This window comes from Phyllobates terribilis, unplaced genomic scaffold, assembly GCF_046119375.1.
Source record: "Phyllobates terribilis strain yellow unplaced genomic scaffold, ASM4611937v1 Scaffold_3__8_contigs__length_932513732, whole genome shotgun sequence".
Taxonomy (NCBI): Eukaryota; Metazoa; Chordata; class Amphibia; order Anura; family Dendrobatidae; genus Phyllobates; species Phyllobates terribilis.
Window position 1 is genome coordinate 350,056,783 of NW_027362763.1, and position 26,733 is coordinate 350,083,515.

A 26,733-nucleotide genomic window follows, 5' to 3' on the forward strand; every position below is an offset into this window, starting at 1 on the left:
AGGTCCAGAAGGAGAAGGACAGAGTAGTGTCGCTTGGATTTGGCAGTCAGTAGGTAGTTGGTGACTTTAGTCAGGGCAGTTTCAGTAGAATGGTGCGATCGGAAGCCAGATTGGAGGCGGTCATAAAGGGAGCAGGAGGAGAGGTGGGAGGACAGCTCAAGTTGGATGTGTTGTTCTAGTAGTTTTGAGGCATAGGGGAGAAGTGATATGGGGCGATAGCTAGACAGAGAGGATGGGTCAAGGGATGGCTTTTTGAGAATGGGTGTGATTGAGGCATGTTTGAAGCATGAGGGGAAAACATCAGTTGCTAGTGACAGGTTGAAGAGGTGGGGTAGGGTTGGGATGAAGACTGCGGTAAGGTTTGGGATGAGGTGGGACGGGATTGGGTGGTGAGATGTAACTTGGAGAGTAAAGAGGAAAGTTGATCTTCTGTGATGGTGGAGAAACTGGTTTTGGAGAAGGGGAGTTGAGTAGATATGAGGAGAGACTGTGGGGACTTATGGCAAAAGCTTTGTCTGATGGTGTCAATCATTTGCTTGAAGAATGAGGCAAAGTCTTCAGCTGAGATGAGTGGAGAGGGAGGAGGTGCTGGGGGACCGAGGAGAGAATTTAAAGTACTGAATAGCTGTTTAGGGTTGTGAGACAGGGAGGATATGAGAGATGAGAAGTATGTTTGTTTTGCTGCAGTGAGTGTGGACCTGAAAGTAGTGAGGGCTTGTTTGAATGCAATGAAGTGCTTGTTGGAGTGGGACCTTTTCCATCTCCGCTCATAATTTTTGCCAGGGGTTGTATGTGATATATGCCTCCACCACTGGCCAGCAGCTGTAGTATGTGCCAACCATGAACTGCAGCAGCCCCACATGGTCGGACACAGCCATTACACAGTGCATAAAAGGGATACATTTATAAAATTATGTCAGCACAGGAATTTTTCTTTAACACATCCCATTGTTGAACTTATTGTTATTCCAAGATCTATTAATTAAAATGCACTTTGTTTGTGGGACATCCCCTTTAAAATAATACAATAAGTAATTCTTTGCTATTCAGTTTCTCATAGCTCCAGTGACCTCCACCAGTCCTGTAGTGATGCTGTTACATTTATAATTGACATGACCATTGCAGCCATCACTGACCACAGGGAGGAAAGTGATTGGCTGTAGTAGTCATATAAAAGATGGATATGTTGATATTGCTATATGACCCATGAGGACTACTAGAGCAGAGATGTAATAGATAGGTAATGGTTATTTTAATATTAACACATTTTGAGCAGCTGTTTTTTTTTTAAGTCCTGGACAATCTCTTTAAATGTCAAATAATCTGCAGTGAAATATAAAATTGATCTACCTGAATGATTAACATCATAAGAAAAAAAATAAAAATGACAGAATTGCAATTATTTTAGGTGATGCACCTCATTAAAAAATTGCAATAAAAAGTTTAAAAGATCATATTGATACAAAAATGGTATCAATTAAAATGATAGCTTGCCTAGCAAAAAATACGACCTCACATAAATCCATTGATGAAAAAATAAAAAAAGTTATAGGTCTCAGAAAATGGAGACTTAAACCAAATATTTTTCTTTTACAAAACTATGAATTTCTTTTCACCATTTAAATTAAAAAATATACTGTGTCACTGTAGTCATAATGATGTAGCGAATCAAGTTGCAAGGTAATTTTTATTACATAATTAAAATTGTAAAAACAAATCCCAAAAAGTAATGGCGGAATCACTTTTTTTTGCAATTTGAACACACTTTAAATTTGTTTTCCCAATTTCCAGTACATCATCTTCTAAAATAAAAGGTGTCATTCAAAACCGTATAATGAGTCCGCCATAAAGCAAACTATCATATATCTATTTTGGTGTATAAATAAAAAAAAGGGCTCTGGAATAAGAGGAGTTAAAAATGGAAGAGCAAAAACAGAAACAAAAAAGGCCCAGTCACTAGGGGGTTAAAATACAACATCAGATCCTTTTTTCATCTTTTTTTCGGTCAGCAACAAATATCAAGGGACAATTAGCTGCAACATGCACGTTACATTTTGAGAAAATTCTATGAACATTGTTGTTATCTGCAGACAATTATGTAATATCTGTGTCCAGCTTAGGATAGTCATGTCATGTATAATATATAGTAATGTTATGTTTGAGTAACTGCATCAAACTTTTGGTTCAGGGGCCTCCACTACCAGGTCTGAACTACCAAGGGCCTCAACTGGCCGGTACCTCAACAACCAGGTCTGAACTACCAGGGGCCTCAAGTACCAGGTATGAATTACCAAGGGTCTCAACTACCAGGCCTTAAATACTAGGGGCCTCAACTACCAGGTCTGAACTACCAAGGGCCTCAACTACCAGGCCTGAAATACTAGAGGCCTCAACTACCATGTCTGAATTACCAGGGGCCTCAACTACCAGGTCTGAACTACCAAGGGCCTCAACAACCAGGTCTGAACTACCAGGGGTCTCAACTACCATGTGTGAATTACCAGGGGCCTCAACTACCAGGTCTGAACTACCAAGAGCCTCAACTATCAGGTCTGAACTACCAGGGGTCTCAACTACCAGATCTGAATTACCAGGGGCCTCAACTACCAGGTCTGAACTACCAAGTGCCTCAACTATCAGGTCTGAACTACCAGGGGTCTCAACTACCATGTCTGAATTACCAGGGGCCTCAACTACCAGGTCTGAACTACCAAGGGCCTCAACTATCAGGTCTGAACTACCAGGGGTCTGAACTACCAGATCTGAATTACTAGGGGCCTCAACTACCAGGTCTGAACTACCAAGTGCCTCAACTATCAGGTCTGAACTACCAGGGGTCTCAACTACCATGTCTGAATTACCAGGGGCCTCAACTACCAGGTCTGAACTACCAAGGGCCTCAACTATCAGGTCTGAACTACCAGGGGTCTGAACTACCAGATCTGAATTACTAGGGGCCTCAACTACCAGGTCTGAACTACCAAGTGCCTCAACTACCAGGTCTGAATAACCAAGGGCCTCAACTACAAGGTCTGTTGTCTATATACCATAAATTTCTGTTTCATTTTACCAAAAATTCTGCCTGTCTGAGCAACCATTACTATGGGAAACAAGAGAAAAAACAACACTTACGTGTGTACAGGCTGATCTGACCATCAAAACCATATAAAAGTGTATATCTATTATATGCAGAAATCTGAACGATGTAGAAATTCCCCGATGTCAGATTAATGATCTGTATTGCTGTAGTATTCACAGTCCAGGTGCTGGATGGTTCTCCATAGACAGAAATGCTGTAGGTTGTATTCTCACCAAAGTAGGAATACCAATTTAGCCAGAAAGAGGTAGTGGTGATAAGTGTAGCAGTGATGTTTTCTGCCATTGTGGAAGAAGAAGCGATATATCACATTAAAGTATGTAATTATTAGAGCTCAGAAACAAGTACAATTCACCCACATTTACTGTGATTAAGTCTTTGTGAATGAAATAGGGTTAATGTTGCACCAAATATATTAAATAGGTTTTCCACTCTAGGGCAATCTTTTTGCAAGCAATGTAGCTTGGTGATTACTAACAGCATGCAATGTTAGGATTCTGCTCTGCCTGCCGGTTCTCTAGGTCATCTTGTGACTGCAAGTTTGAGATTTGCACACTTGCAGTCAACATGTCAACTTGTTTCTTATCCGCTTCTCTCAATAGAGCATTGAGAAAAAGGTCAAGAAGCTAGTCACACATGACCGTAAGAAATGTCAATATCATATTTGTGATAACATGATGACCTCTGAAGCTGGCAGGTAGAGCATATTCCAAACAGTGTATATTACGCTCTTTTAGTATCGTCTGTTAGTATAATTTTAAATGTTTACCCTTGGATTGAAAGCCCCTTTAAATGTACGTCTTTATACATATTTGGCACAATTGAGACTGATTAACAATCTAAATATCAAATCTATGTGGGCTATGGCCAGGAGTAGAATTGCACCCAAATTTGTGCATTTTCAGGCCCAAGCTTAGCCTTTTTGGAGACAACAGTGAGTTTTTGTCACTTCTTGTTTGTTGTCACATGTCATCATCATGGACAAACTGCTTAGTAAATAAAGGCTAATATTGTACTTTTTTTGACATGAGGACCATATAAGTACACAAGTTAAAGAAGCTAAAAAAAAAACATAAACATTATCTGGCAGCCTTAGACCTCATTCAGAAATTTGTCTTTAAACGCTAATGTGAAAAAATGGTGCCGGTGTCATCAGTGTTTTGGATCAGTGTGTCATTAGTGTATGGTCCGTGTGTCCGTTTTTACCATCAGTCATCAGTGTTTTTTATGGATAGATAAATTAATGACAAAGCTTCCGCTATCCTTTGCAATGTTAAATATGTACAGCACATGGATGGCACACAGATGCCGTGTTTTTCATGGACCCATAGACTTGTATTGGCACTTTTCATCGGTTATACAAAAAAAAAACACAGGCATGTGAATAGCACCATAGATTATAATGGGAATGTATTGCATCCGTGAAAAACAAAGGATATTATCACATGTATGTGTAGCGCCAACGTCTGAATGAGGCCTTAGTTTCTAAATGGCACTGGAGAGACAATTTTCTATATTCTGGATAAGAGCCAATTTGTACACCCTATTAGGGGCACCAGTTAGACTGGATATAATTTAGAGTAAATAGAAAACAGAACTGAGGGAGGTTGCAAGTCTCCAAACCATTACTTTTTACAGACAGGATAAAAAAACAAGTGTTGAATATCAAATGTAGATGTAATGGTCACTCACCTAATACTAAGATATCGCTGGTTCCGCCTAGAAGTCCATTTTCTGCTACTGCAGAGATCCGCATTGTGTACTGGTTCCCACTGGTCAGGTAATTGATTGTCGCTGATTCTGAGTATACGCTGAAACTCTGATGTGGATCTCCTATCACTTCTACCAGATATGAGCTTCTGTTACCTTCTGGAAGCAGCCAGCTGACATTTATTGTGCTGCTGTTTATTCTAGAGGCTTTAAGCTCGGTTACACTGGCTGGTCCTGTAATTGTATATAATTATAAATTATACAATATACTTTGTCTCACACAAAAACATACTTCTTATCACGTATTTCTTACATTTGGTTATTTAGTTATTTTTCCCAATTTGTTAAATCTTCATGTGTGATATACAGTACAGACCAAAAGTTTGGACACACCTTTTCATTTAAAGATTTTTCTGTATTTTCATGACTTTGAAAATTGTACATTCACACTGAAGGCATCAAAACTATGAATTAACACATGTGGAATTATATACTTAACAAAAAAGTGTGCAACAACTGAAAATATGTCTTATATTCTAGGTTCTTCAAAGTAGCCACCTTTTGCTTTGATGACTGTGTGGCACCCCAGGGGGTCTGGTTGCCACAGTGGTAGTAATACCATGTCTGGGAGCAAAACAGGAGTTTCCTGGTCAGGGAACACACTACATGCAACACCTCCTGCTCCAGACCAGAAAAGGGGAGGATCCTGCCCTATATAACTGGATCTGGAGGCGGGGTTAGTCAGTTTAGTCTGAGACAGGGCTGTAGTCGAGTTGAGGACACTAAGGAGCAAGGAGCTGAGGACTGGAGCTTGCAGAGCTCATCCTAGCCGGAGTAGATACAGAGAACCGGACACTGGAGTCCGAGGCTGTGGGACCCTTCAAGCCCAGCAGCAGATACCGCAAGGCAGGAGATTGCAGGTCTCCTGGCCTACAGAAGCCCGGAGGCTCAGCCACACGAAAGGACCAGTACCGCCACAGAGGAGCGATGAATACACGGGATCCGAGTCGCCAGCCATACGGGTGAGCACAGCACATCACACTCAGGGACATGGGTTACAACACGACTATAAGCGGGATAGCCAAAAGAGTACAGTCAGAACGGCAGGCCTACAACTCCACCTGGCCAGGGGAATTCTAGGATTGCTCCCAGACTGACCAGGCCCTCATCCCTAGCAAGTACTCCCGTTGGGGCCTATATAATTACCACCAGTAAAGACCCTAGGACTGCACTGCAAAGACTCTGTGTTGTTATTACTGATCCAGGCACTATCACCACCATAATCCACTTATGCTGTCCTGAAGCTACACTCTACCTGTGGGGAGTTGCATCACCCTGCTGCGCACACCACCAGCTTCAGCGGCCTGCCCCGCAGCGGCGGTTCCTAATAACCGCATTCCACAGGTGGCGTAGTCGGACAATACACTTAGATTACCCTGGTTTGACCGCCCTGGGTCACGGACCGGGTCGCCGCCACGGTGACTACAACCCCCAGTGTCTACAAGGCCCAGCTCCGGGTGCCCCCACGGCCCAGGGGGCGCGTCAACTGCTTTGCACACTCTTGGCATTCTCTTGATGAGCTTCAAGAGGTAGTCACCGGAAATGGTTTTCACTTCACAGGTGTGCCCTGTCAGGTTTAATAAGAGGGGTTATTGCCTTATAAATGGGTTTGGACCATCAGTTGTGTTGTGCAGAAGTCTGGTGGATACACAGCTGATAGTCCTACTGAATAGACTGTTAGAATTTGTATTATGGCAAGAAAAAAGCAGCTAAGTAAAGAAAAATGAGTGGCCATCATTACTTTAAAAAATGAAGGTCAGTCAGTCCGAAAAACTGGGCAAACTTTGAAAGTGCAGTTGCAAAAACCATCAAGCGCTACAAAGAAACTGGCTCACATGAGGACCGCCCCAGGAATGGAAGACCAAGAGTCACCTCTGCTTCTGAGGATAAGTTTATCCGAGTCACCAGCCTCAGAAATCGCAGGTTAACAGCAGCTCAGATTAGAGACAGGGTCAATGCCACACAGAGTTCTAGCAGCAGACACATCTCTACAACAACTGTTAAGAGGAGACTTTGTGCAACAGGCCTTCATGGTAAAATAGCTGCTAGGAAACCACTGCTAAGGACAGGCAACAAGCAGAAGAGACTTGTTTAGGCTAAAGAACACAAGGAATGGACATTAGACCAGTAGAAATCTGTGCTTTGGTCTGATGAGTCCAAATTTGAGATCTTTGGTTCCAACCACCGTGTCTTTGTGCGATGCAGAAAAGGTGAACGGATGGACTCTACATGCTTGGTTCCCACCGTGAAGCATGGAGGAGGTGTGATGGTGTGGGGGTGCTTTGCTGGTGACACTGTTGGGGATTTATTCAAAATTGAAGGCATACTGAACCAGCATGGCTACCACAGCAACTTGCAGCGGCATGCTATTCCATCCGGTTTGCGTTTAGTTGGACCATCATTTATTTTTCAACAGGACAATGACCCCAAACACACCTCCAGGCTGTGTAAGGGCTATTTGACCAAGAAGAAGAGTGATGGGGTGCTACGCCAGATGACCTGGCCTCCACAGTCACCAGACCTGAACCCAATCGAGATGGTTTGGGGTGAGCTGGACCGCAGAGTGAAGGCAAAAGTGCCAACAAGTGCTAAGTGACTCGCCCCCTGGGCCGTGGGGCACTCGGATCCGGGCAATAGGGGAACGATGGGAGTAGTAGTGGCAACCCGGTTCCGTGGCTCAGGGTGGTCAGGCCAGTGGTAGTCCGTTATGTGCTATTGATAATGTCCGACTACGCCACCCGTGGATTGCGGTTATTAGGAACCGCCACTGCATGCAGACCGCTGGGGCTGATGAGGTGTGCAGCTAGGGTAGTGTGACTCCCCACGGGAAGAGTGCGGCCCCAGGGCAGTGTAGTGGATGGTGGGAGTGATGGTGGTGAGAGTCCCAGTACCGGTAGTGCTGGAGGCGCGAAGGAGCACACAGACAATAGGTTGCAGTCCAGGGTCTTTACTGAAAAAGGTAAACTGACCCATAAACAGTCCCAGCTAGGAGGGGACCTGGATGTCTGAGAGCAACGGGGAAATTGGCCCTGGTCAGGGTGAGGGTGTAGGCTTACCGTGCTTTCTGCGCTCCTTCTGGCTATCTCCTCGTTATAGGGTAACAGCCCACGTTTCCAAGCTTTCCGTGTATTCTCGCCTGTATGGCCTGCGACATGGGTTCCTTTCTGCTCCCAGCCTTGTACGGCTTTACTGGTCCCTTCGGTTGTGGCAGGGCCTCCAGGCTTCTTAGGCCAAGGAATATACAGTCCCTTGCGGACTGGTTCTCTGCTGGGGGATGTAGAATCCTCCCAGCCTCAGACACCAAAGTCTGGTAAAGTTAGTCTCTTATCTGCCAAGACAGGCTTGCTTCGCCTCTTGTCTCTGGCTTGTGGCTCTCCTCCTGCCACACTTCCTCTTAGGTGCAGTGCAACTGTCTGTCCCTGCTCTGCTCTGGGACAAGTCTCAGTGCTGAGACAGGCCATCAAGTTCTCCCTAACCCTGCCCCCAGTACCAGCTTTTATAGGGGCAGCCAGCTCCCCCTACTGGCCTGAGACAGGAGGCATTGCATGCTAATGTTCCCCTGACTAGAGAACCCCCCCCTGCTCTCAGACACAGCTTTAATTACACTTGTGGCATCCAGGCCAGGGTGACACATTCCCCCCTAGTAAAATTTAGTACTCCGGGACTAAACAATAAACAAGGATTATATGCATGACCATAAAACATTAACAAACAGACGACGCACAGATTGAGTTCTTAAGGTCCCAGTGTGGTCTGTGACCGGGTGTCCATATCACCAGCACAACGGGGAGCCTTAACCAGGTGGGGGTCTGTCCTACCCCAAGTCCTTCACAATCTTAGTTCATTCCTTGGTTAAGCTCCGAATGCAGTCTATACAAGGTCCCGGTTATAAAAAGTCCATAACCTTTGAGTCCTTAAGGTAGCTGCAAGAAACTGAAACACAGAATTACCAAACATGCATGCAACTTGGCAAACAATTCAACATTTGGCAACAGGGTTATTTACAATTTTAGTGCACTCTATATTCTCCAGCGAGCGGGTATCTGCCCTTTTGTGCTCCTGGTTGACCTACATAGCCCACTGTCTGGTGGTGGACTGACCTGGCTTTCCCCAATAGCGTTAGGGGTACAGCTACCAGTTGGGTGTACAGGTAGGGCAGGCAGCTGTCTGCGGGTCCTTTGGCTTACCGCAGGCATGGCAGGCTCACTGTTAGCAGAGGGTTGACTCTCCTGGGCTGTTGGTACAGGCTCTTCTGCCTCTGGAACTCCTTGCTCCTCTTCACCTTCCGGCTCTGGTGCAGGTCGTTGCTCAGTCGGTTGCAGGAAATGCAGGACGGGTACCACTATGGCATCATTTATGCGAGTCCAGGACTGAGGGAACTCTCCGAGAACGGTGCTGATCATTTCTTTCTTGTCCTCTGCGGGTTCAAGGTCACTCTGATCTTCTTCTGCACTACGGAGTTGCTCGGGGCATCTTTTGAGGTGGTCTCTGGAGACGACACTAGTGGTTTCTCCTCCGTCCTTGGTGATTACGCACACCTTTGGGTTGTCGTGGTCAGACTGCAGTACGGTGTAGGGTTCCCTTTCCCACTGGTCGTCCAACTTATGTAGCCTTCTCTTCCGCTTCAGGACCTGCTCACCAGGTTCTAGGGGACCAGCAGGGGCGTGTTGGTTGAAGAGTCTTTCTTGCCTTTCTCTCACCTGGGCCAAGCTCCTCTCCACACTCTCCTGTACCTTCTTGTACTGCAGTTGCCTTTCCGTATCCCAGTCCGCATCCGGGGAGGTGTCCTCAGGTATTAGGACTCCCATCTCCAGGTCTACGGGCAGCTTACCTGGTCTGGCTCGCATCAGGTAAGCCGGGGTGCAGTTTGTAGCATTCACCGGGATATTGTTGTATAGGTCTATCAGGTCCGGCAGTTTTTCTGGCGACAGGCTGCGCTCCTCCAGGGGCAACGTCTTCAGGAGATCAATGACTATATTGTTCATCTTCTCACACATCCCGTTGGTTTGGGGGTGGTAAGGCGTTGTACGAATCTTCTTACAGCCATAGAGGTTGCAGAACTCCTGGAAGATTTCAGCCTCGAACGCTGGACCCTGGTCTGTCAGGACCTGTTCCGGATACCCGTGTGGACGGCAGAAGTATTGCTGGAAGGCTCTGGCCGCTGTTTGGGCTGTCAAGTCCTTTACCGGGACCACCACTAGAAAACGGGAATAGTGGTCCACGATTGTCAGGGCATAGATGTATCCGGACCGGCTGGGAGCCAATTTGACATGGTCCAGAGCTACCAGCTCAAGAGGCTGTGTGGTGACGATGGGCCTCAAGGGTGTCTTCTGGCTGGCACGGTCCTTCCTTCTTAGGTGACAAGGGCCACAGTCTCTGCACCATTTTTCTACAGCTCCTCTCATGCCGACCCAAAAGAACCTTCCTCTTAGTAGGAACTCCAGTTTCTTCCAACCGAAGTGTCCCGCTCTGTCATGGTAAGCCCCCAGGACCATAGCTGCATCCCGCCTTGGGACCACGACTTGCCAGGTCAGCTCGTGCGTCCGGTGGTTGACAATCCTTCTGCACAACTTGCCTTCATAGAGGAACAGCTTGCTCTTCTCTTTCCATAGCTGCTTGGCTTCCTCTGGAGCATCCGGATCTATGCGGGCATCTTCCTGGGTCAGCAGATCTTTCACCAGACGGACATCAGGGTCACTGTCTTGGGTCTCGGCCCAGCTGTGGTGAGGTAGGGGGTTGATCATCACAGTTGTTAGATCCTCCTCCTTCACGCGGTGAGAGTATTGAGCGGCTCCATACCGGTGAAACGCGGGGAGCTCTACCTCCTCCAGCTCTTCTGGGTCTTCGTCACCTTCAGGTAAGTGAGGCATCCTTGATAGGGCGTCCGCATTGGCATTGGTTTTGCCTGCCCGGTACTTGATCACGAAGTCATAGTTGGAGAGACGGGCCATCCACTGCTGTTCCAGGGCACCCAGTCTTGCATTGTCCAGGTGTGTCAACGGGTTGTTGTCCGTGTACACTGTGAACTTTGCGGAGGCCAGGTAATGCTTGAAGCGTTCTGTCACGGCCCACACCACCGCCAAGAATTCTAGCTTGAAGGAGCTGTAATTCTCCGGGTTCCTCTGGGTGGGCCTCAGCTTCCGGCTGGTGTACGCGATCACCCTTTCTCGGCCCTGTTGGTTTTGGGACAGTACGGCTCCCAGTCCCACATTACTGGCGTCTGTGTGAAGGATAAAAGGCTGGCCATAATCAGGGTAGGCCAGGATCTCATCCCCCGTGAGGGCCATCTTCAACTGGCGGAAGGACTCCTCTTCCGGTTTATCCCACTTGAAGGGTGGCTTTTGACTCCTGGACTTAGACTGTCCGATCAGGAGGTCCTGCATAGGAGCTGCCATCTTGGTGAACCCGGGGATGAACCTTCGGTAGTAGCCTACCAACCCGAGAAACTGTCTCACCTCCTTGATGTTCGAGGGGCTCGGCCAGCTCTTGATTGCCGTGACCTTGTCAGGGTCGGGGGCTACTCCTTCCGCACTTACCACGTGCCCTAGGTACTGGACCTTCGGTTTCAGCAGGTGACACTTCGATGGTTTCACCTTCAGGCCGTAGCCTGCCAGGGCTTCGAACACCTCGGCCAGGTGCTTTAGATGGTCCTCATAGGTCTTTGAATAGACGATCACGTCGTCCAGGTAAAGGAGGACCGTCTCGAAGTTTCGGTGCCCTAGACAGCATTCCATCAGCCTCTGGAAGGTCCCTGGTGCGTTGCAGAGCCCGAAGGGCATACAGTTGAATTCGCTCAGTCCCATCGGGGTGGTGAAGGCGGTCTTCTCCTTGTCAGCCTCTGCCACAGGAACCTGCCAGTACCCGCTAGTAAGGTCCAAAGTAGAAAAGAAGTTAGCAGATTTTAGTGCGGCTAAAGACTCCTCTATTCTAGGCAGCGGATATGCGTCTTTGTGGGTGATACGGTTGATTTGTCTATAGTCCACGCACATTCTCATGGTGCCGTCTTTCTTTTTGACCAGAACCAAGGGGGCTGCCCAGGGGCTACAGCTGTCTCTAATGACCCCAGCTTCTTTCATCTCTCTTAGCATGCCCTTTGCGTTCTGGTAGTGTGCAGGGGGTACAGGTCTGTGTCTTTATTTTATCGGTGGGGGGCTCCCTGTGGGGATGTGGTGTTCTATGCCCTTTACTCTGCCGAAGTCTAGCGGGTGCTTACTAAAGACTCTCTCGTACTCCTGTACCACCCGGTAGACTCCTTGTTTTTGGTGCAGGGGAGTGGAGTCAGCACCCACGTGGAGTTTCTGGCACCAGTCCTCCTTTTGTTTCTGGGAGCCATTACCCTCTGCCTGTGGAGATGGAGGCAAGGGTTCCGCGGCCCTGATAGCTTTGTGTTCGACAACAAACAGTTTGGCGAGTGTAGCATACCTGGGTAAGTGTACTTCTCTCTTCCCAATGTTGAGGATGCGGACGGGCACCCTCCCATGACGGACATCAACCACCCCCCGGGCTGTCAAAATGGTGGGCCTGCTGTCTGAGTACACGGGTTCTACCATGGCTTGGTAGTCTCTACCTCTCAACCCGATTGCAGTCCGACACCAGATCATCATTTCACTTTTGGGAGGCATGGAAATGGGGAATGGGTCACTCAGTCTTACGCTACCGATCTCACCACCAGACAGTTCTACCTGCTGCCGTCTCATCAGGGCTTTTATCTCCTTGTTGAGGACTCTCTGTTGGCTGGAACTAGCATTCACTGCCACCTGTTGTAAGATTACAATTACCTCTGAAAGACAATTTTCAATCACGTTAGTACCCACAGTTATTTTAGGGTGACTTTCACGACGGTCAATGTCCACAATAATCACTCCCTGTGCCGGTAGTTCAACTTTACCAATTTTTATGGTCATCTCCTCGGAACGACGGGATCCTCCTCTGTCGACGCCATGGGACATCCTCCGGACTTGAAGCCAGCTCGATGGGTCTTGACGGGTCCACTTGCAACGCCTGGACGGTCCTGGTCAACGCCGCGACGCTCCTGGTCAGCTCCTGGACTTGGTGGTGCAGGTCTTTCAACGGGGCTTGGTTCAGGGCCTGTGCATCAGCCCCCACGGGGTCCATAGAGGAGGGCGCCGCCTCCTGGTGGTAGGTGAGAGCAGGGCGCCGGGGGTTTATAGCGCCACTGGTTGCAGATTCACGGAGCACCCTTATGGCCCTGTCCTTAAATTGGGCAAAGGTCAGGTCGGGGTTCTGAAAGAACATGAGGCGCAGTTGGGCCCTGTGGGCGCTAGACAGCAGACCTTCTATAAACTGTTCTGTTAGTAGCTTATCCGTTTCCTGCACACTGCCAGGGTCAGTTTGTTGAATAGCCCTCAAGGCTTCCTGCAGATTTAGAGCATAGTCTCTGATGCTGACCTGTGCCCGCTGCTTACATCCATAGAACCTCATTTTAATCTCAGCGGAGGTACGTGTGTCAAAGGTACCCCGCAGCCGGGCCAGAATACCCTTCACAGTCCTTTTCTCCTCAGTGGGCCATGATTTTACCTCCCTTTGGGCAGCGCCAGTTAACTGCCCTGTTAGTATGCTGACCTTCTGTTCCTCTGTCAGGGGGTAAACGTGGAACAAACTGTATAGCCTTTCCTTAAAGTCAGTTAGGGCATGGGGCTCCCCTGAGTACTTGGGCAGCCAGGCCGCTCCAGGGATGTAGGGCAGGGAAAAGGGCATCACCGCTGCTGCAGCTGCGTTGGTGGTAGTGGGCGCCTCTGTGTCCGGCATCTTCCTCCCCCCTAGTTAAGCGTGGCCTACCTTCCGACGATCCTCTTCTGTAGGCCGCGGCTCCGCTGCTGCTGCTATGGACGAGGACCTTGCGTCGCGTCCTGATGACGTCAGCGTCGCTCTCTCTCCCTTCCAGGACCTTGCGCAGCGTCGGTGCGTGGGGCGGAGCTTCGGGTCTCGCGTGCTTTGGACGTCCACGCCCCTCTTCTTCCCGCGCGGAGTCCTGAAGATGGCGTCCGATGGCGGGAAAACGGCTGAAGATGGCGGGAACCGACGGAAGATGGCGGGAGACGGCTGGAAATGGCGGGAAAATGCTCCGGATGGCGGGAAACCTCTTTTCAGGTAAGTGCAAAGTCTCTTTCAGGCACGCAATACCCATTTGTGGCGGGTTGGTTGCAATCCTGCCGACTACGCCAAAGCTGACTCGCCCCCTGGGCCGTGGGGCACTCGGATCCGGGCAATAGGGGAACGATGGGAGTAGTAGTGGCAACCCGGTTCCGTGGCTCAGGGTGGTCAGGCCAGTGGTAGTCCGTTATGTGCTATTGATAATGTCCGACTACGCCACCCGTGGATTGCGGTTATTAGGAACCGCCGCTGCATGCAGACCGCTGGGGCTGATGAGGTGTGCAGCTAGGGTAGTGTGACTCCCCACGGGAAGAGTGCGGCCCCAGGGCAGTGTAGTGGATGGTGGGAGTGATGGTGGTGAGAGTCCCAGTACCAGTAGTGCTGGAGGCGCGAAAGAGCACACAGACAATAGGTTGCAGTCCAGGGTCTTTACTGAAACAGGTAAACTGACCCATAAACAGTCCCAGCTAGTAGGGGACCTGGATGTCTGAGAGCAACGGGGAAATTGGCCCTGGTCAGGGTGAGGGTGTAGGCCTACCGTGCTTTCTGCGCTCCTTCTGGCTATCTCCTCGTTATAGGGTAACAGCCCACATTTCCAAGCTTTCCGTGTATTCTCGCCTGTATGGCCTGCGACGTGGGTTCCTTTCTGCTCCCAGCCTTGTACGGCTTTACTGGTCCCTTCGGTTGTGGCAGGGCCTCCAGGCTTCTTAGGCCAAGGAATATACAGTCCCTTGCGGACTGGTTCTCTGCTGGGGATGTAGAATCCTCCCAGCCTCAGACACCAAAGTCTGGTAAAGTTAGTCTCTTATCTGCCAAGACAGGCTTGCTTCGCCTCTTGTTTCTGGCTTGTGGCTCTCCTCCTGCCACACTTCCTCTTAGGTGCAGTGCAACTGTCTGTCCCTGCTCTGCTCTGGGACAAGTCTCAGTGCTGAGACAGGCCATCAAGTTCTCCCTAACCCTGCCCCCAGTACCAGCTTTTATAGGGGCAGCCAGCTCCCCCTACTGGCCTGAGACAGGAGGCATTGCATGCTAATGTTCCCCTGACTAGAGAACCTCCCCCTTGCTCTCAGACACAGCTTTAATTACACTTGTGGCATCCAGGCCAGGGTGACACACTAAGCATCTCTGGGAACTCCTTCAAGATTGTTGGAAGACCATTTTCAGTGACTACCTCTTGAAGCTCATCAAGAGAATGCCAAGAGTGTGCAAAGCAGTTATCAAAGCAAAAGGTGGCTACTTTGAAGAACCTAGAATATAAGACATATTTTCAGTTGTTTCACACTTTTTTGTTAAGTATATAATTCCACATGTGTTAATTCTTAGTTTTGATGCCTTCAGTGTGAATGTACAATTTTCAAAGTCATGAAAATGCAGAAAAATCTTTAAATGAGAAGGTGTGTCCAGACTTTTGGTCTGTACTGTAAATAGAAGCACCTACTTGGATGCTATGATTAAAGAGAACGTGTCAGAAACTTTTACCCCTCCAAACTATTAATATGACTGTGTAATCCTTTAAATAATAAGCCAGTCAATCCCTTTATGACCCAAATGTGCTGCTCCAGCAACATTTTGAAGTTGTGTCTGGGAGTGCATTAGGGCGTGACAATGGATCCTAACCATCCACTGTATTTTCTACCTTTCCCTGTCTAATCAATAGGTCATTTGCTCTGATACATGGTCACAACCATTGTGAGGCTGAGAATCTAGAGGTGTATCATCACACCCCAATGCACTTCCAAAAACAACTTCAAAACTTGAGCAGCACTTTAGGGCTACACAGTCATATGAATGATTTGGAGGAGTAAAAGTTTCTAACAGGTTCCCTTTAAAGTAACTTCAATATGTAGAAGGGCCATATTTAGGCTGCAAAAATTAGTTCAGTATCATATATCATTGTCACCTTAAGTCTCTAAGTAGCAAGAACGGCAGAGGTTAAAGGCAATAGATAATTCCTGACATCTTAAGTGCAATAATCAAGGTTACAGATTAGACTAGCGATAGACATAACGATATGGCCACAAAACATTCTTATTTGTATGTTTTGAATTTAAATGCTTGTTGGCAAAGAGGTATGAAAAGATATTTTCTAAAACACAATCTTACCATGAAAAGCACTTCCCAATGCTTTAATCTATGCTATGGGGGCATTCTATACACTGCAGTATAAAGAAACATAAACCTGTGCACATACTACATCATAACAGCACATGATTATGTGCTACCATTATTGTATTGTCAATAGAAATGCAAAACATGCTCGCCAAAGAAAGGTGGAAGAAAGCAAAGCAGGACACTACAGTAGCAAGAGGGTAAAGAGAGCGAAATTAACCAGATAACAACCAAGCCCTGTGTTTGGTCCTGGGCTTTAATCCTACACCATTGTAAATCTACGGCTATGTAGCAAGCGTAGGGACAGACACCGCTAAGGACCCTGGGGAGAAGACAGAAGCAGTTAATTTTCACTTTTGTCTTCTCTATTGCTGGCTACAAACAGCTTAAAAAGCAGAAACCAGTGAACATAAGAATTGGTAATGCTGAAACGTCTCTAGTACCTGGTGATCACATGATTGCTGGGTCTCTGCTGGCAAAGTAGAGCTGCTGGATCCTAGCAGACACATATCAGCTCTGCCGGAGATGCCTGGCATCTCAATGCGGTGTTTTTCCCTGTAATTGGGACTCATATGGATGCCCAACTTGAAGTGGGGAAAGCAAGGAACAATAAAAGTAAAAAAAATTCCCCTGAGATATTTTATGATCTCACGGGAGACAAATTATGTAAAAAATAAAAATATGTCTAAAAAATCTTCAAAAAAGTTAAAAAAGGAATAAAAAAAATAAAAAGCTTCCAAGAGAAAGACTATCACAAAACCTTTTTTATATACAGGTGCATCTCACTAAATTAGAACATCATCAAAAAGTTAATTTATTTCAGTTCTTCAATACAAAAAGTGAAACTCATATATTATATAGAGTCATTACAAACAGAGTGATCTATTTCGAGTGTTTATTTCTGTTAATGTTGATGATTATGGCTTACAGCCAATGAAACCACAAAAGTCATTATCTCAGTAAATTAGAATACTTTATAACAACAGCTTAAAAAATGTTTTTAAAATCTGAAATGTTGGCCTACTGAAATGTATGTTCAGTAAATGCACTCAATACTTAGTCGGGGCTCCTTTTGCATCAATTATTGCATCAATTCGGCGTGATATGGAGGCGATCAGCCTGTGGCACTGCTGAGGTGTTATGGAAGCCCAGGTTGCTTTGATAGCAGCCTTCAGCTCGTCTGCATTGTTGGGTCCGGTGTCTCTCATCTTCCTCTTGACAATACCCCATAGATTCTGTATGGTGTTAAGGTCAGGTGAGTTTGCTGGCCAATCAAGCACAATGATACTGTTGTTTTGAAACCAGGTATTGGTACTTTTGACAGTGTGGACAGGTGCCAAGTCCTGCTGGAGAATGACATTTCCATCTCCAAAAATCTTGTCGACAGAGGGAATCATGAAGTGCTCTAAAATTTCCTGGTAGACAGCCGGACTGACTTTGGCCTTAATAAAAGACAGTGGACCTACACCAGCAGATGACATGGCTCCCCAAACCATCACTGATTGTGGAAACTTCACACTAGACCTCAAGCAGCTTGGATTATGTGCCTCTCCACTCTTCCTCCAGACTCTGGGACCTGGATTTCCAAATGAAAATTGGAACTCTGGGACCTCGTGGAGTGTGTCAATGACTGCCTTCTGGACATCTGTCAAGTCAGCAGTTTTCCCCATGATTGTGGAGTCTACTGAAACAGACTAAGGGACCTTTTTAAATGCTTAGGAAGCCTTTGCTGGTGTTTTTGTTAATTATTTTAATTTACTGAGATAATGACTTTTGTTTTTTCATTGGCTGTAAGCCATAATCATCAACATTAACAGAAATAAACACTTGAAATAGATCACTCTGTTTGTAACGACTCTATATAATATATGAGTTTCACGTTTTGTAATGAAGAACTGAAATAAATTAACTTTTTGATGATAAACTAATTTAGTGAGATGCACCTTTATATATACAGTTATATGAAAAAGTTTGGGCACCCCTATTAATCTTAAGCTTCATGTTTTATAAAAATTGGTGTTTTTGCAACAGCTATTTCAGTTTGATATATGTAATAACTGTTGGACACAGTAATGTTTCTGCCTTGAAATGAGGTTTATTGTACTAACAGAAAATGTGCAATCTGCATTCAAACAAAATTTGACAGGGGCATAAGTATGGGCACCCTTATCATTTTCTTGTTTTAAATACTTCTACCTACTTTTTACTGACTTACTAAAGCACTTTTTTTGGTTTTGTAACCTCATTGAGCTTTGAACTTCATAGCCAGGTGTATGCAATCATGAGAAAAGCTACTTAAAGTGGCCACTTGCAAGTTGTTCTCCTGTTTGAATCTCCTCTGAAGAGTGGCATCATGGGCTCCTCAAAACAACTATCAAATGATCTGAAAACAAAGATTATTCAACATAGTTATAGTTGTTCAGGGGAAGGATACAAAAAGCTGTCTCAGCGATTTAACCTGTCAGTTTCCACTGTGAGGAACATAGTAAGGAAATGGAAGAACACAGGGACAGTTCTTGTTAAGGCCAGAAGTGGCAGGTCAAGAAAAATATCAGAAAGGCAGAGAAGAAGAATGGTGAGATCAGTCAAGGACAATCCTCAGACCACCTCCAGAGAGCTGCAGCATCAACTTGCTGCAGATGGTATCACTGTGCATCAGTCAAATATACAACGCACTTTGCACAAGGAGAAGCTGTATGGGAGAGTGATGCTAACGCAGCCGTTTCTGCAAGCACACAACAAACAGAGTCGGCTGAGGTATGCAAAAGCACATTTGGAGAAGCCAATTTCTTTTTGGAAGAAGGTCCTGTGGACTGATGAAACCAAGATTGAGTTGTTTGGTCATACAAAAAGGCGTTATGCATGGCGGCAAAAAAACACAGCATTCCAAGAAAAACACTTGCTACCCACAGTAAAATTTGGTGGAGGTTCCATTATGCTTTGGGGCTGTGTGGCCAATGCCGGCACAGGGAATCTTGTTAAAGTTGAGGGACGCATGGATTCCACTCAGTATCAGCAGATTCTTGACAATAATGTTCAAGAATCAGTGACAAAGTTGAAGTTACGCAGGGGATGGATCTTTCAGCAAGACAATGATCCAAAACACCGCTCCAAATCTACTCAGGCATTCATGCAGAGGAACAATTACAATGTTCTGGAATGGCCATCCCAGTCCCCAGACCTGAATATCATTGAATATCTGTGGGATCATTTGAAGAGGGCTGTCCATGCTCGGTGACCATCAAACTTTACTGAACTGGAATTGTTTTATAAAGAGGAATGGCCAAAAATACCTTCATCCAGGATCCAGGAACTCATTAAAAGCTACAGGAAGTGACTAGAGGCTGTTATTTTTGCAAAAGGAGGATCTACTAAATATTAATGTCACTTTTCTGGTGAGGTGCCCATACTTATGCACCTGTCAAATTTTGTTTGAATGCAGATTGCACATTTTCTGTTAGTACAATAAACCTCATTTCAAGGCAGAAACATTACTGTGTCCAACAGTTATTACATATATCAAACTGAAATAGCTGTTGCAAAAACACCAATTTTTATAAAACATTAAGCTTAAGATTAATAGGGGTGCCCAAACTTTTTCATATAACTGTAATATACATTTAAGTATAGATCTCTGACAGAGAAACAAAAAACACAAATATTAGATATCCACAATTGTAATAATCTATAGAATTCATTCTACATGTTACTTGATGTCAAACGTGAATAGCACAAAATAAAAACCAAAAAATTATCTAAAAATTGCAATTTTCTGTACTTGCGTTACAAAGAAAAATTATATAAATTACAGAGTAATTTATATGTATCTAAAAACAGCAATAAACCAATGACAGGTGAAGTAAATTACATTGATTATCATGTGACAATGGCATCAGTCAAAGGGCCGGATACATTATAAGGCACATGAACAGTCAGTTCCTTAAGTTCATCTGATGATATTATGGAAAATAGGCAAGAGTGAGTCACTTTAGCCAAATGGTGGGCCAAATTTTCATGGTTATTCAATAGGATGAGAGCAACTCCAACATGGCTGGTCTTCTTGTGACCTCCTTGTTACGCTCGCGCCCGGACTGACTGGCGTGAGCATGATTACTGATCCCACTGGACCATGAACTGAGGAGTGCCTGGAGGGGCATAACTAAGTATCAACCCGGTCCGACCAAGGTCGCACGGCGGCTCAGTCGACTCCGTGAACCAGGGAGAAACCGAGCAGAGGGACCAGGTGCTACTCCAGGTCAGACCCCGGTCACAGCTGTTGACCCACACTGGGGAATGCAGAAACAGGCAGGTTAGACTGGCATATAGACGGGTGGGTACTGGCAAGCACGGCTGGTATGCAGACAGGTGGATATTGACAGGCACAGCTGGTATGCAGACAGGTGGGCACTGGCAGGCACGGCTGGCGTGCAGACAGGTGGGCACAGGCAGGCACGGCTGACATGCAGAGAGGCGGGTACTGGCAGGTAAGAACGTAGGCAGGATAGGGACCAGTACAGACTGGGATACAGGAACGGAGCCGCAGGTGCGGTAGACAAGCAGAGCGGCGCAAAACCCGCAGATGTGGTGAACAAGCGGAGCAGAGCAAAACCGCAGATGCGGTGAACAAGCAAAGCAGAGCAAAACCCGCAGATGCGGTGAACAAGCAAAGCAGAGCAAAACCGCAGGTGCGGTGAACAAGCAGAGTAAAGCAAAACCCGCAGATGCGGTAAACAAGCAGAGCAAAGCAAAACCGCAGATGCGGTGAACAAGCAAAGCAGAGCAAAGCCCGCAGATGCGGTGAACAAGCAAAGCGGAGCAAAACTGCAGGTGCGGTAAACAAGCAGAGCAGAGCAAAACCCGCAGATGCGGTGAACAAGCAGAGCAAAGCAAAACCGCAGATGCAGTGAACAAGCAAAGCAGAGCAAAACCACAGATGCGGTGAACAAACAAAGCAGAGCAAAACCGCAGACGCGGTGAGCAAACAAAACAGAGCAAAACCGCAGGTGCGGTAAACAAGCAGAGCAGAGCAAAACCCGCAGATGCGGTGAACAAGCAGAGCAGAGCAAAACCTGCAGATGCGGTGAACAAGCAGAGCAAAGCAAAACCGCAGATGCAGTGAACAAGCAAAGCAGATCAAAACCACAGATGCGGTGAGCAAACAAAGCAGAGCAAAACCGCAGACGCGGTGAACAAACAAAGTGGAGCAAAACCGCAGGTGCGGTAAACAAGCAGAGCAGAGCAAAACCCGCAGATGCGGTGAATAAGCAAAGCAGAGCAAAACCCGCAGATGCGGTGAACAAGCAAAGCAGAGCAAAACCGCAGGTGTGGTGAACAAGCAGAGCAAAGCAAAACCCGCAGATGCGGTGAACAAGCAAAGCAGAGCAAAGCCGCAGCTGCGGTGAACAAGCAGAGCAAAGCAAAACCCGCAGATGCGGTAGACAGGACAGAGCTCTGTTCACATGGAACAGACTGGAAAACACAAGAAGATAGCTGGAACATAACAGTTAGATATGGAGGCAGGGAAACAGAATGAGCAGAACTGGATACACAAAACTCACAAACAGAAGTACAGAGACAACGAGTTGCAGTTAGGTGCAGGTTCAGACACTGCAGGAAAGGGAAGGTTCGGATATAGAGACAAACAGTTCATGGGCTAGGACACTGTTCAGACAGGAACTGAACCGGAAACAAGATACAGGAACGAGCCTGGGAACTCAGCCCCCAGGGTGGCGGAAACAGACTAGAAGTCAGAGATACAGGTAGCGGCCCTGGGTACTCAGCCCCCAGGGTGGCGGAAACAGACTAGATACAGGATAGGACCTGGCAACTCAGTTGCAAAAGACAAACTGAGTGAAAATGTTGCTCAGTCACCTCCTACTGGGTGGAGGGGGTTTAAGTATCCAGTGACTCACAACAATAGGCTGGGGACGCATTAGGACTATGCACACAGTAGCTATAAGAAACAAGCAGAAAGCCGCAACGACACCCTAAGCAATCAGACAAGAGACATGGACACAGCAGGTACTGGAGCAAAGAGTGCAGCATGGACTGACAGGTAAGATTGCGGTCTTGCATGATGGGAGGTGGTGCACCATGCAAGCACGCCGCCAGGGATGTTACACTCCTGATATGCAGTGGATAGCATCTGTGGAAGTCCTACCAGCTATCATGGTGCTAAGGTATAATGATGTATTTAGCGACTGATGGCTAATCTGTAAAGTCACATCACACAGTTAGCTACTGTAGTGCCAATTGCTGAAAATGATCATTCTGGCTGTGTTAAAAAAAAATAGATGTAAGAACACAAAATACATCAAGTGCTTTGTATGGTGTTGCAAAACTTCAGACCAGTTAGGCTACGTTTCCACAAAGAGTTTTTGGTAAGTTTTTTATGCTGCAAGTAACCTATTTTATTTAATGGGTGCAGAAATGGTACAGAAAATCTGCAACATCAAAAACTCACCAAAAGCTCATTGTGGGAATCTAGCCTTAGAGTGACTATGCTGCACCCTGGCTAACATTGTAAAAAACTATAATGGTCACAAGCCTCTACCATGGGAAGAAAGAACTTCAGCATGGACAGTGTTCTACTATAAAACATTGGGTTCTGCCAGACTGCAAAACTTGTTTATGATTTATGCTTTGAGAAACCTGTTATAGAGTTTAAGGTGCTGACCTGCCCCAGTTTCCTTATCCAGCAAAGCATCTGTGGGTGAGCTGGGAAAACAAGTCAAATTACTGGACTTTATCAAATTACTGGACTTTATTCAGCATAAGCAAGTTATCACTTATTCACTGGATAGACAAAGAGTTCAACTTTGGGGTATCAAATACTATCATAGACTTGAATGGGAGGGCGGGGTGCATATATGTTGTATATTGTTTGAATTCATTATTTATAAATGTTTGTGAAAGCATAAAAAATAACCTTCAATAAAGGAATGATTTCATTTAAATATAGGTAATTAACAGGGAAATAGATTTTCATAACTACCCAAATTTAAAACAAATAGATTTTAATAATTACCCTGATTAGAAACGAGTAGATTTTAACATCCATGAAAAGGTTAAAAGAGGTATTTCTCCCAGTTGTAACATAGAGAATCTTTATTTATAAACCAGTGTATAAAACATACATGGAGAAGCCATACCTATATGCTGTATGTGTGCTGAAAGCGTTATTGTAGGGACGTTTTATTCCCATTTATGTTATGGCATAGTTTGCTGCAGTAAGGGATACGTTTAGTGCTTTGTATATAATGTTCCAGGTTCATGCTTTTGGGCCTCTGATTTTACCCACACCGCTGTAAAACTAAGGTTTCCTAATTATGCTGTTTTCCCTGATTTATAAACACTCCATATGTGTTTTTTTGTCGTTTGGATGCACAATTGAGTGAAAGAGCTCCATGTGCATTTGATTTCTAGGTTGGTGAGTTACATAGGTCAACAGTTGCAGATACCCTTGTTTGAAATAATTAAATAATTTCCTGAGATATAACCCTTTTCTTTGGAAACTAACCCACTCAAGGTATTCTTCTAAGGTTGAAGTAACTATTTTGATCCCACAAGTGCTCTCCAGAAATTAGCCGGCACTGGAAATGATAAATATGCTATTTTATTGCAATGCATTGTGCCAAATGTGTGCTGTACCAATGAAAACCCACTTCAATTACCAGAGACAGACAGACTGTAAATTGTGAGGTGCGTCCTCCCCAGTAGAGCAATGCCATGCTGTACATGTGGTTTTTATCTTCTGTTTGGTCACAGTGCAGGGCTCAATAGGGAGGAGCACAATTTGGATTTTGGAGTGAAAATTGTGTTTTCTTTCAGACATCATGATACTTTTTTTCTATGATACTAGTAAAGTGAAAACCCCTGAAAAATTACCCTAGTATACAATATAAACCCCTTTGGGAATTTATCTATGCGGTGCATTGTGGTTTTGCCTATTCTTTGATTTCTATACTGGCATAATATGTAGCACAATGTTCATAAATGTCATGAACTCTGATGCATCTATGGGGGATTATGCCAAAGTAAACTTGATATATATTATGCTGCTTTCGCACAATAAATAAACTTTAAAACAAAAAAAATATTTTTGTTCTAAGAGCCATAACTTTTTAACTTTTGCATTGATGGCCCTTTGAGAAGTTGTGCAGAATTAGTTAGAATTAGTTGACGTTTTCATTAAGTACATAACAGTTTATGATTAGTGTTGAGCGATACCTTCCGATATCAGGAAATATCGTATCGGATTGGATCGGGCCGATACCCAAAAAGTATCGGATATCGCCGATTCCGATACCGGAAACCAATGCAAGTCAATGGGACACAAATATCGGAATGAAAATAAACCCTTTCTTTCCTTGTAGGTTAATTCTACATGAAGTAAAACAACTAAGAATAATGTAGAATGACATGAAAAGCCGGCAATTCATCAGCGGCATACACCGGTACCCGACAATTTACAACAGAAAGAATAGAGCTTCACACATAGATTAGATAGATAGAAACATGTCAGTCACATGTATATATAGTACAGTGACAGTGTTGCTTACTGTACTTGTCATTTAGTGTAAAGGATTTATTAAAAAAAATATTAGTGTTTTCGTGCACCGTCTCTTTAAAAAAGCCGGCCGGCAATTCAGCAACGGTACCCGACAATTTATAACAGACAGAATAGAGCTTCACACACAGATTAGATAGATAGAAACATGTCAGCCACATATATAAGAAGTACAGTGACAGTGTTGCTTACTGTACTTGTCATTTAGTGTAAAGGATTTATTTAAAAATATAATAGTGTTTTCATGCACCGTCTCTTTAAGAAAGCCGGCCGGCAATTCAGCAGCGGTACCCGACAATTTATAACAGACAGAATAGAGCTTCACACATAGATTAGATAGATAGAAACATGTCAGTCACATATATATTATTACCACACAAAATTTTTTTACCAGGATATATTATGATTACCCAGTAAAACATGAAGTACCAAAAATAATTTAAAAATAAATATTTTATTTAGACATGTTAAAATCCAAAATAGAACCATAAAAGAGAAAGGTACCAAACATGAGGAGGCAGGAGAAACAACACTGAAATCTTTGGGAAAACTTGAGTAGTCTTATGATAATTAGATTATGCTGTGGATGAAGCACTCATCACAAATAAAAGGAATATAGTGGTGTTATATATAGCAGCGTGGAGTGTCAGAAAGAGTTAATTCATAATGCCACACATTGGATCGAATCCACAGGGCAGCAACGCTGTAGCATACTAGTGCTCTCGTGCACATAAGTGCATAGACCAGCACTATTCATTCATAGCATGACCAGCACCTGCGGCCGAAGTGATCGAACCAGTGCATATAAATAAACAAAGATCTCCCGCTGTCACTAACACCTAACACTAAATGGGTACGTTCAATACACAGGCATATCAAAACAATAAGGTATAAGGTACTTGTTCCATACCAATGTATGGGGCAGGAAGCAGGAGCATCTACATTGGTATGGAACAAGTACCTTATACCTTATTGTTTTGATATGCCTGTGTATTGAACGTACCCATTTAGTGTTAGGTGTTAGTGACAGCGGGAGATCTTTGTTTATTTATATGCACTGGTTCGATCACTTCGGCCGCAGGTGCTGGTCATGCTATGAATGAATAGTGCTGGTCTATGCACTTATGTGCACGAGAGCACTAGTATGCTACAGCGTTGCTGCCCTGTGGATTCGATCCAATGTGTGGCATTATGAATTAACTCTTTCTGACACTCCACGCTGCTATATATAACACCACTATATTCCTTTTATTTGTGATGAGTGCTTCATCCACAGCATAATCTAATTATCATAAGACTACTCAAGTTTTCCCAAAGATTTCAGTGTTGTTTCTCCTGCCTCCTCATGTTTGGTACCTTTCTCTTTTATGGTTCTATTTTGGATTTTAACATGTCTAAATAAAATATTTATTTTTAAATTATTTTTGGTACTTCATGTTTTACTGGGTAATCATAATATATCCTGGTAAAAAAATTTTGTGTGGTAATAATTGATTGTTCGGAAGTACTATTAGCTTAATTTGGACATTTTTTGTGAAAGTCACATATATATGAAGTACAGTGACAGTGTTGATTACTGTACTTGTCATTTAGTGTTAAAATAAAGGATTTATTTAAAAAAAAATTGGCGTGGGGTTCCCCTTAATTTTAGGCTCTAGCGGAGGTTAAGCAGACAGCTGGGGCAAATGTTTGAAGCCTGGGAAGGGGGTAATACCCACGGAGCTTCCCAGGCTACTAATATCAGCCCCCAGCTGAATACCTAGCCTTTACTAGCTATTAAAATGGGGGAACCCCCCCAAAAAAATAACGTGGGGTCCCCCCTAATTTAATAGCTAGCACAGGCTAGGCAGACAGCTGGGGGCTGATATTAATAGCCCAGGAAGGGTGCCATGAATATTGGCCCCCTCCCAGGCTAGAAACACGAGCCGTCAGCCGCCCCAGAAATGGCGCATCCATAGGATGCGCCAATTCTGGCACTTAGCCTCGCTCTTCCACGCTGCCCTGGTGCGGTGGCAGGGGGTAATAGGGTTGGGGTTGATGTCAGCTTATAATGCCAGCTGACATCAACCCCAGG

At 45.2% G+C, this 26,733-nt stretch overlaps 1 protein-coding gene across 1 annotated transcript in view; it reads right to left on the minus strand.

Moving 5' to 3' along the window:
• LOC141258110 (receptor-type tyrosine-protein phosphatase eta-like) overlaps positions 1-26,733 on the minus strand; it is a 228,931-nt gene that overhangs the window by 195,095 nt on the left and 7,103 nt on the right. Inside the window, exons 2-3 of the mRNA XM_073673118.1 lie at positions 4,790-5,041; positions 3,133-3,375 (exon numbers count right to left, since the gene is read on the minus strand). Of these exons, the coding sequence (XP_073529219.1) occupies positions 3,133-3,375; positions 4,790-5,041 (495 nt within the window). The remainder of the gene's footprint in view (positions 1-3,132; positions 3,376-4,789; positions 5,042-26,733) is intronic.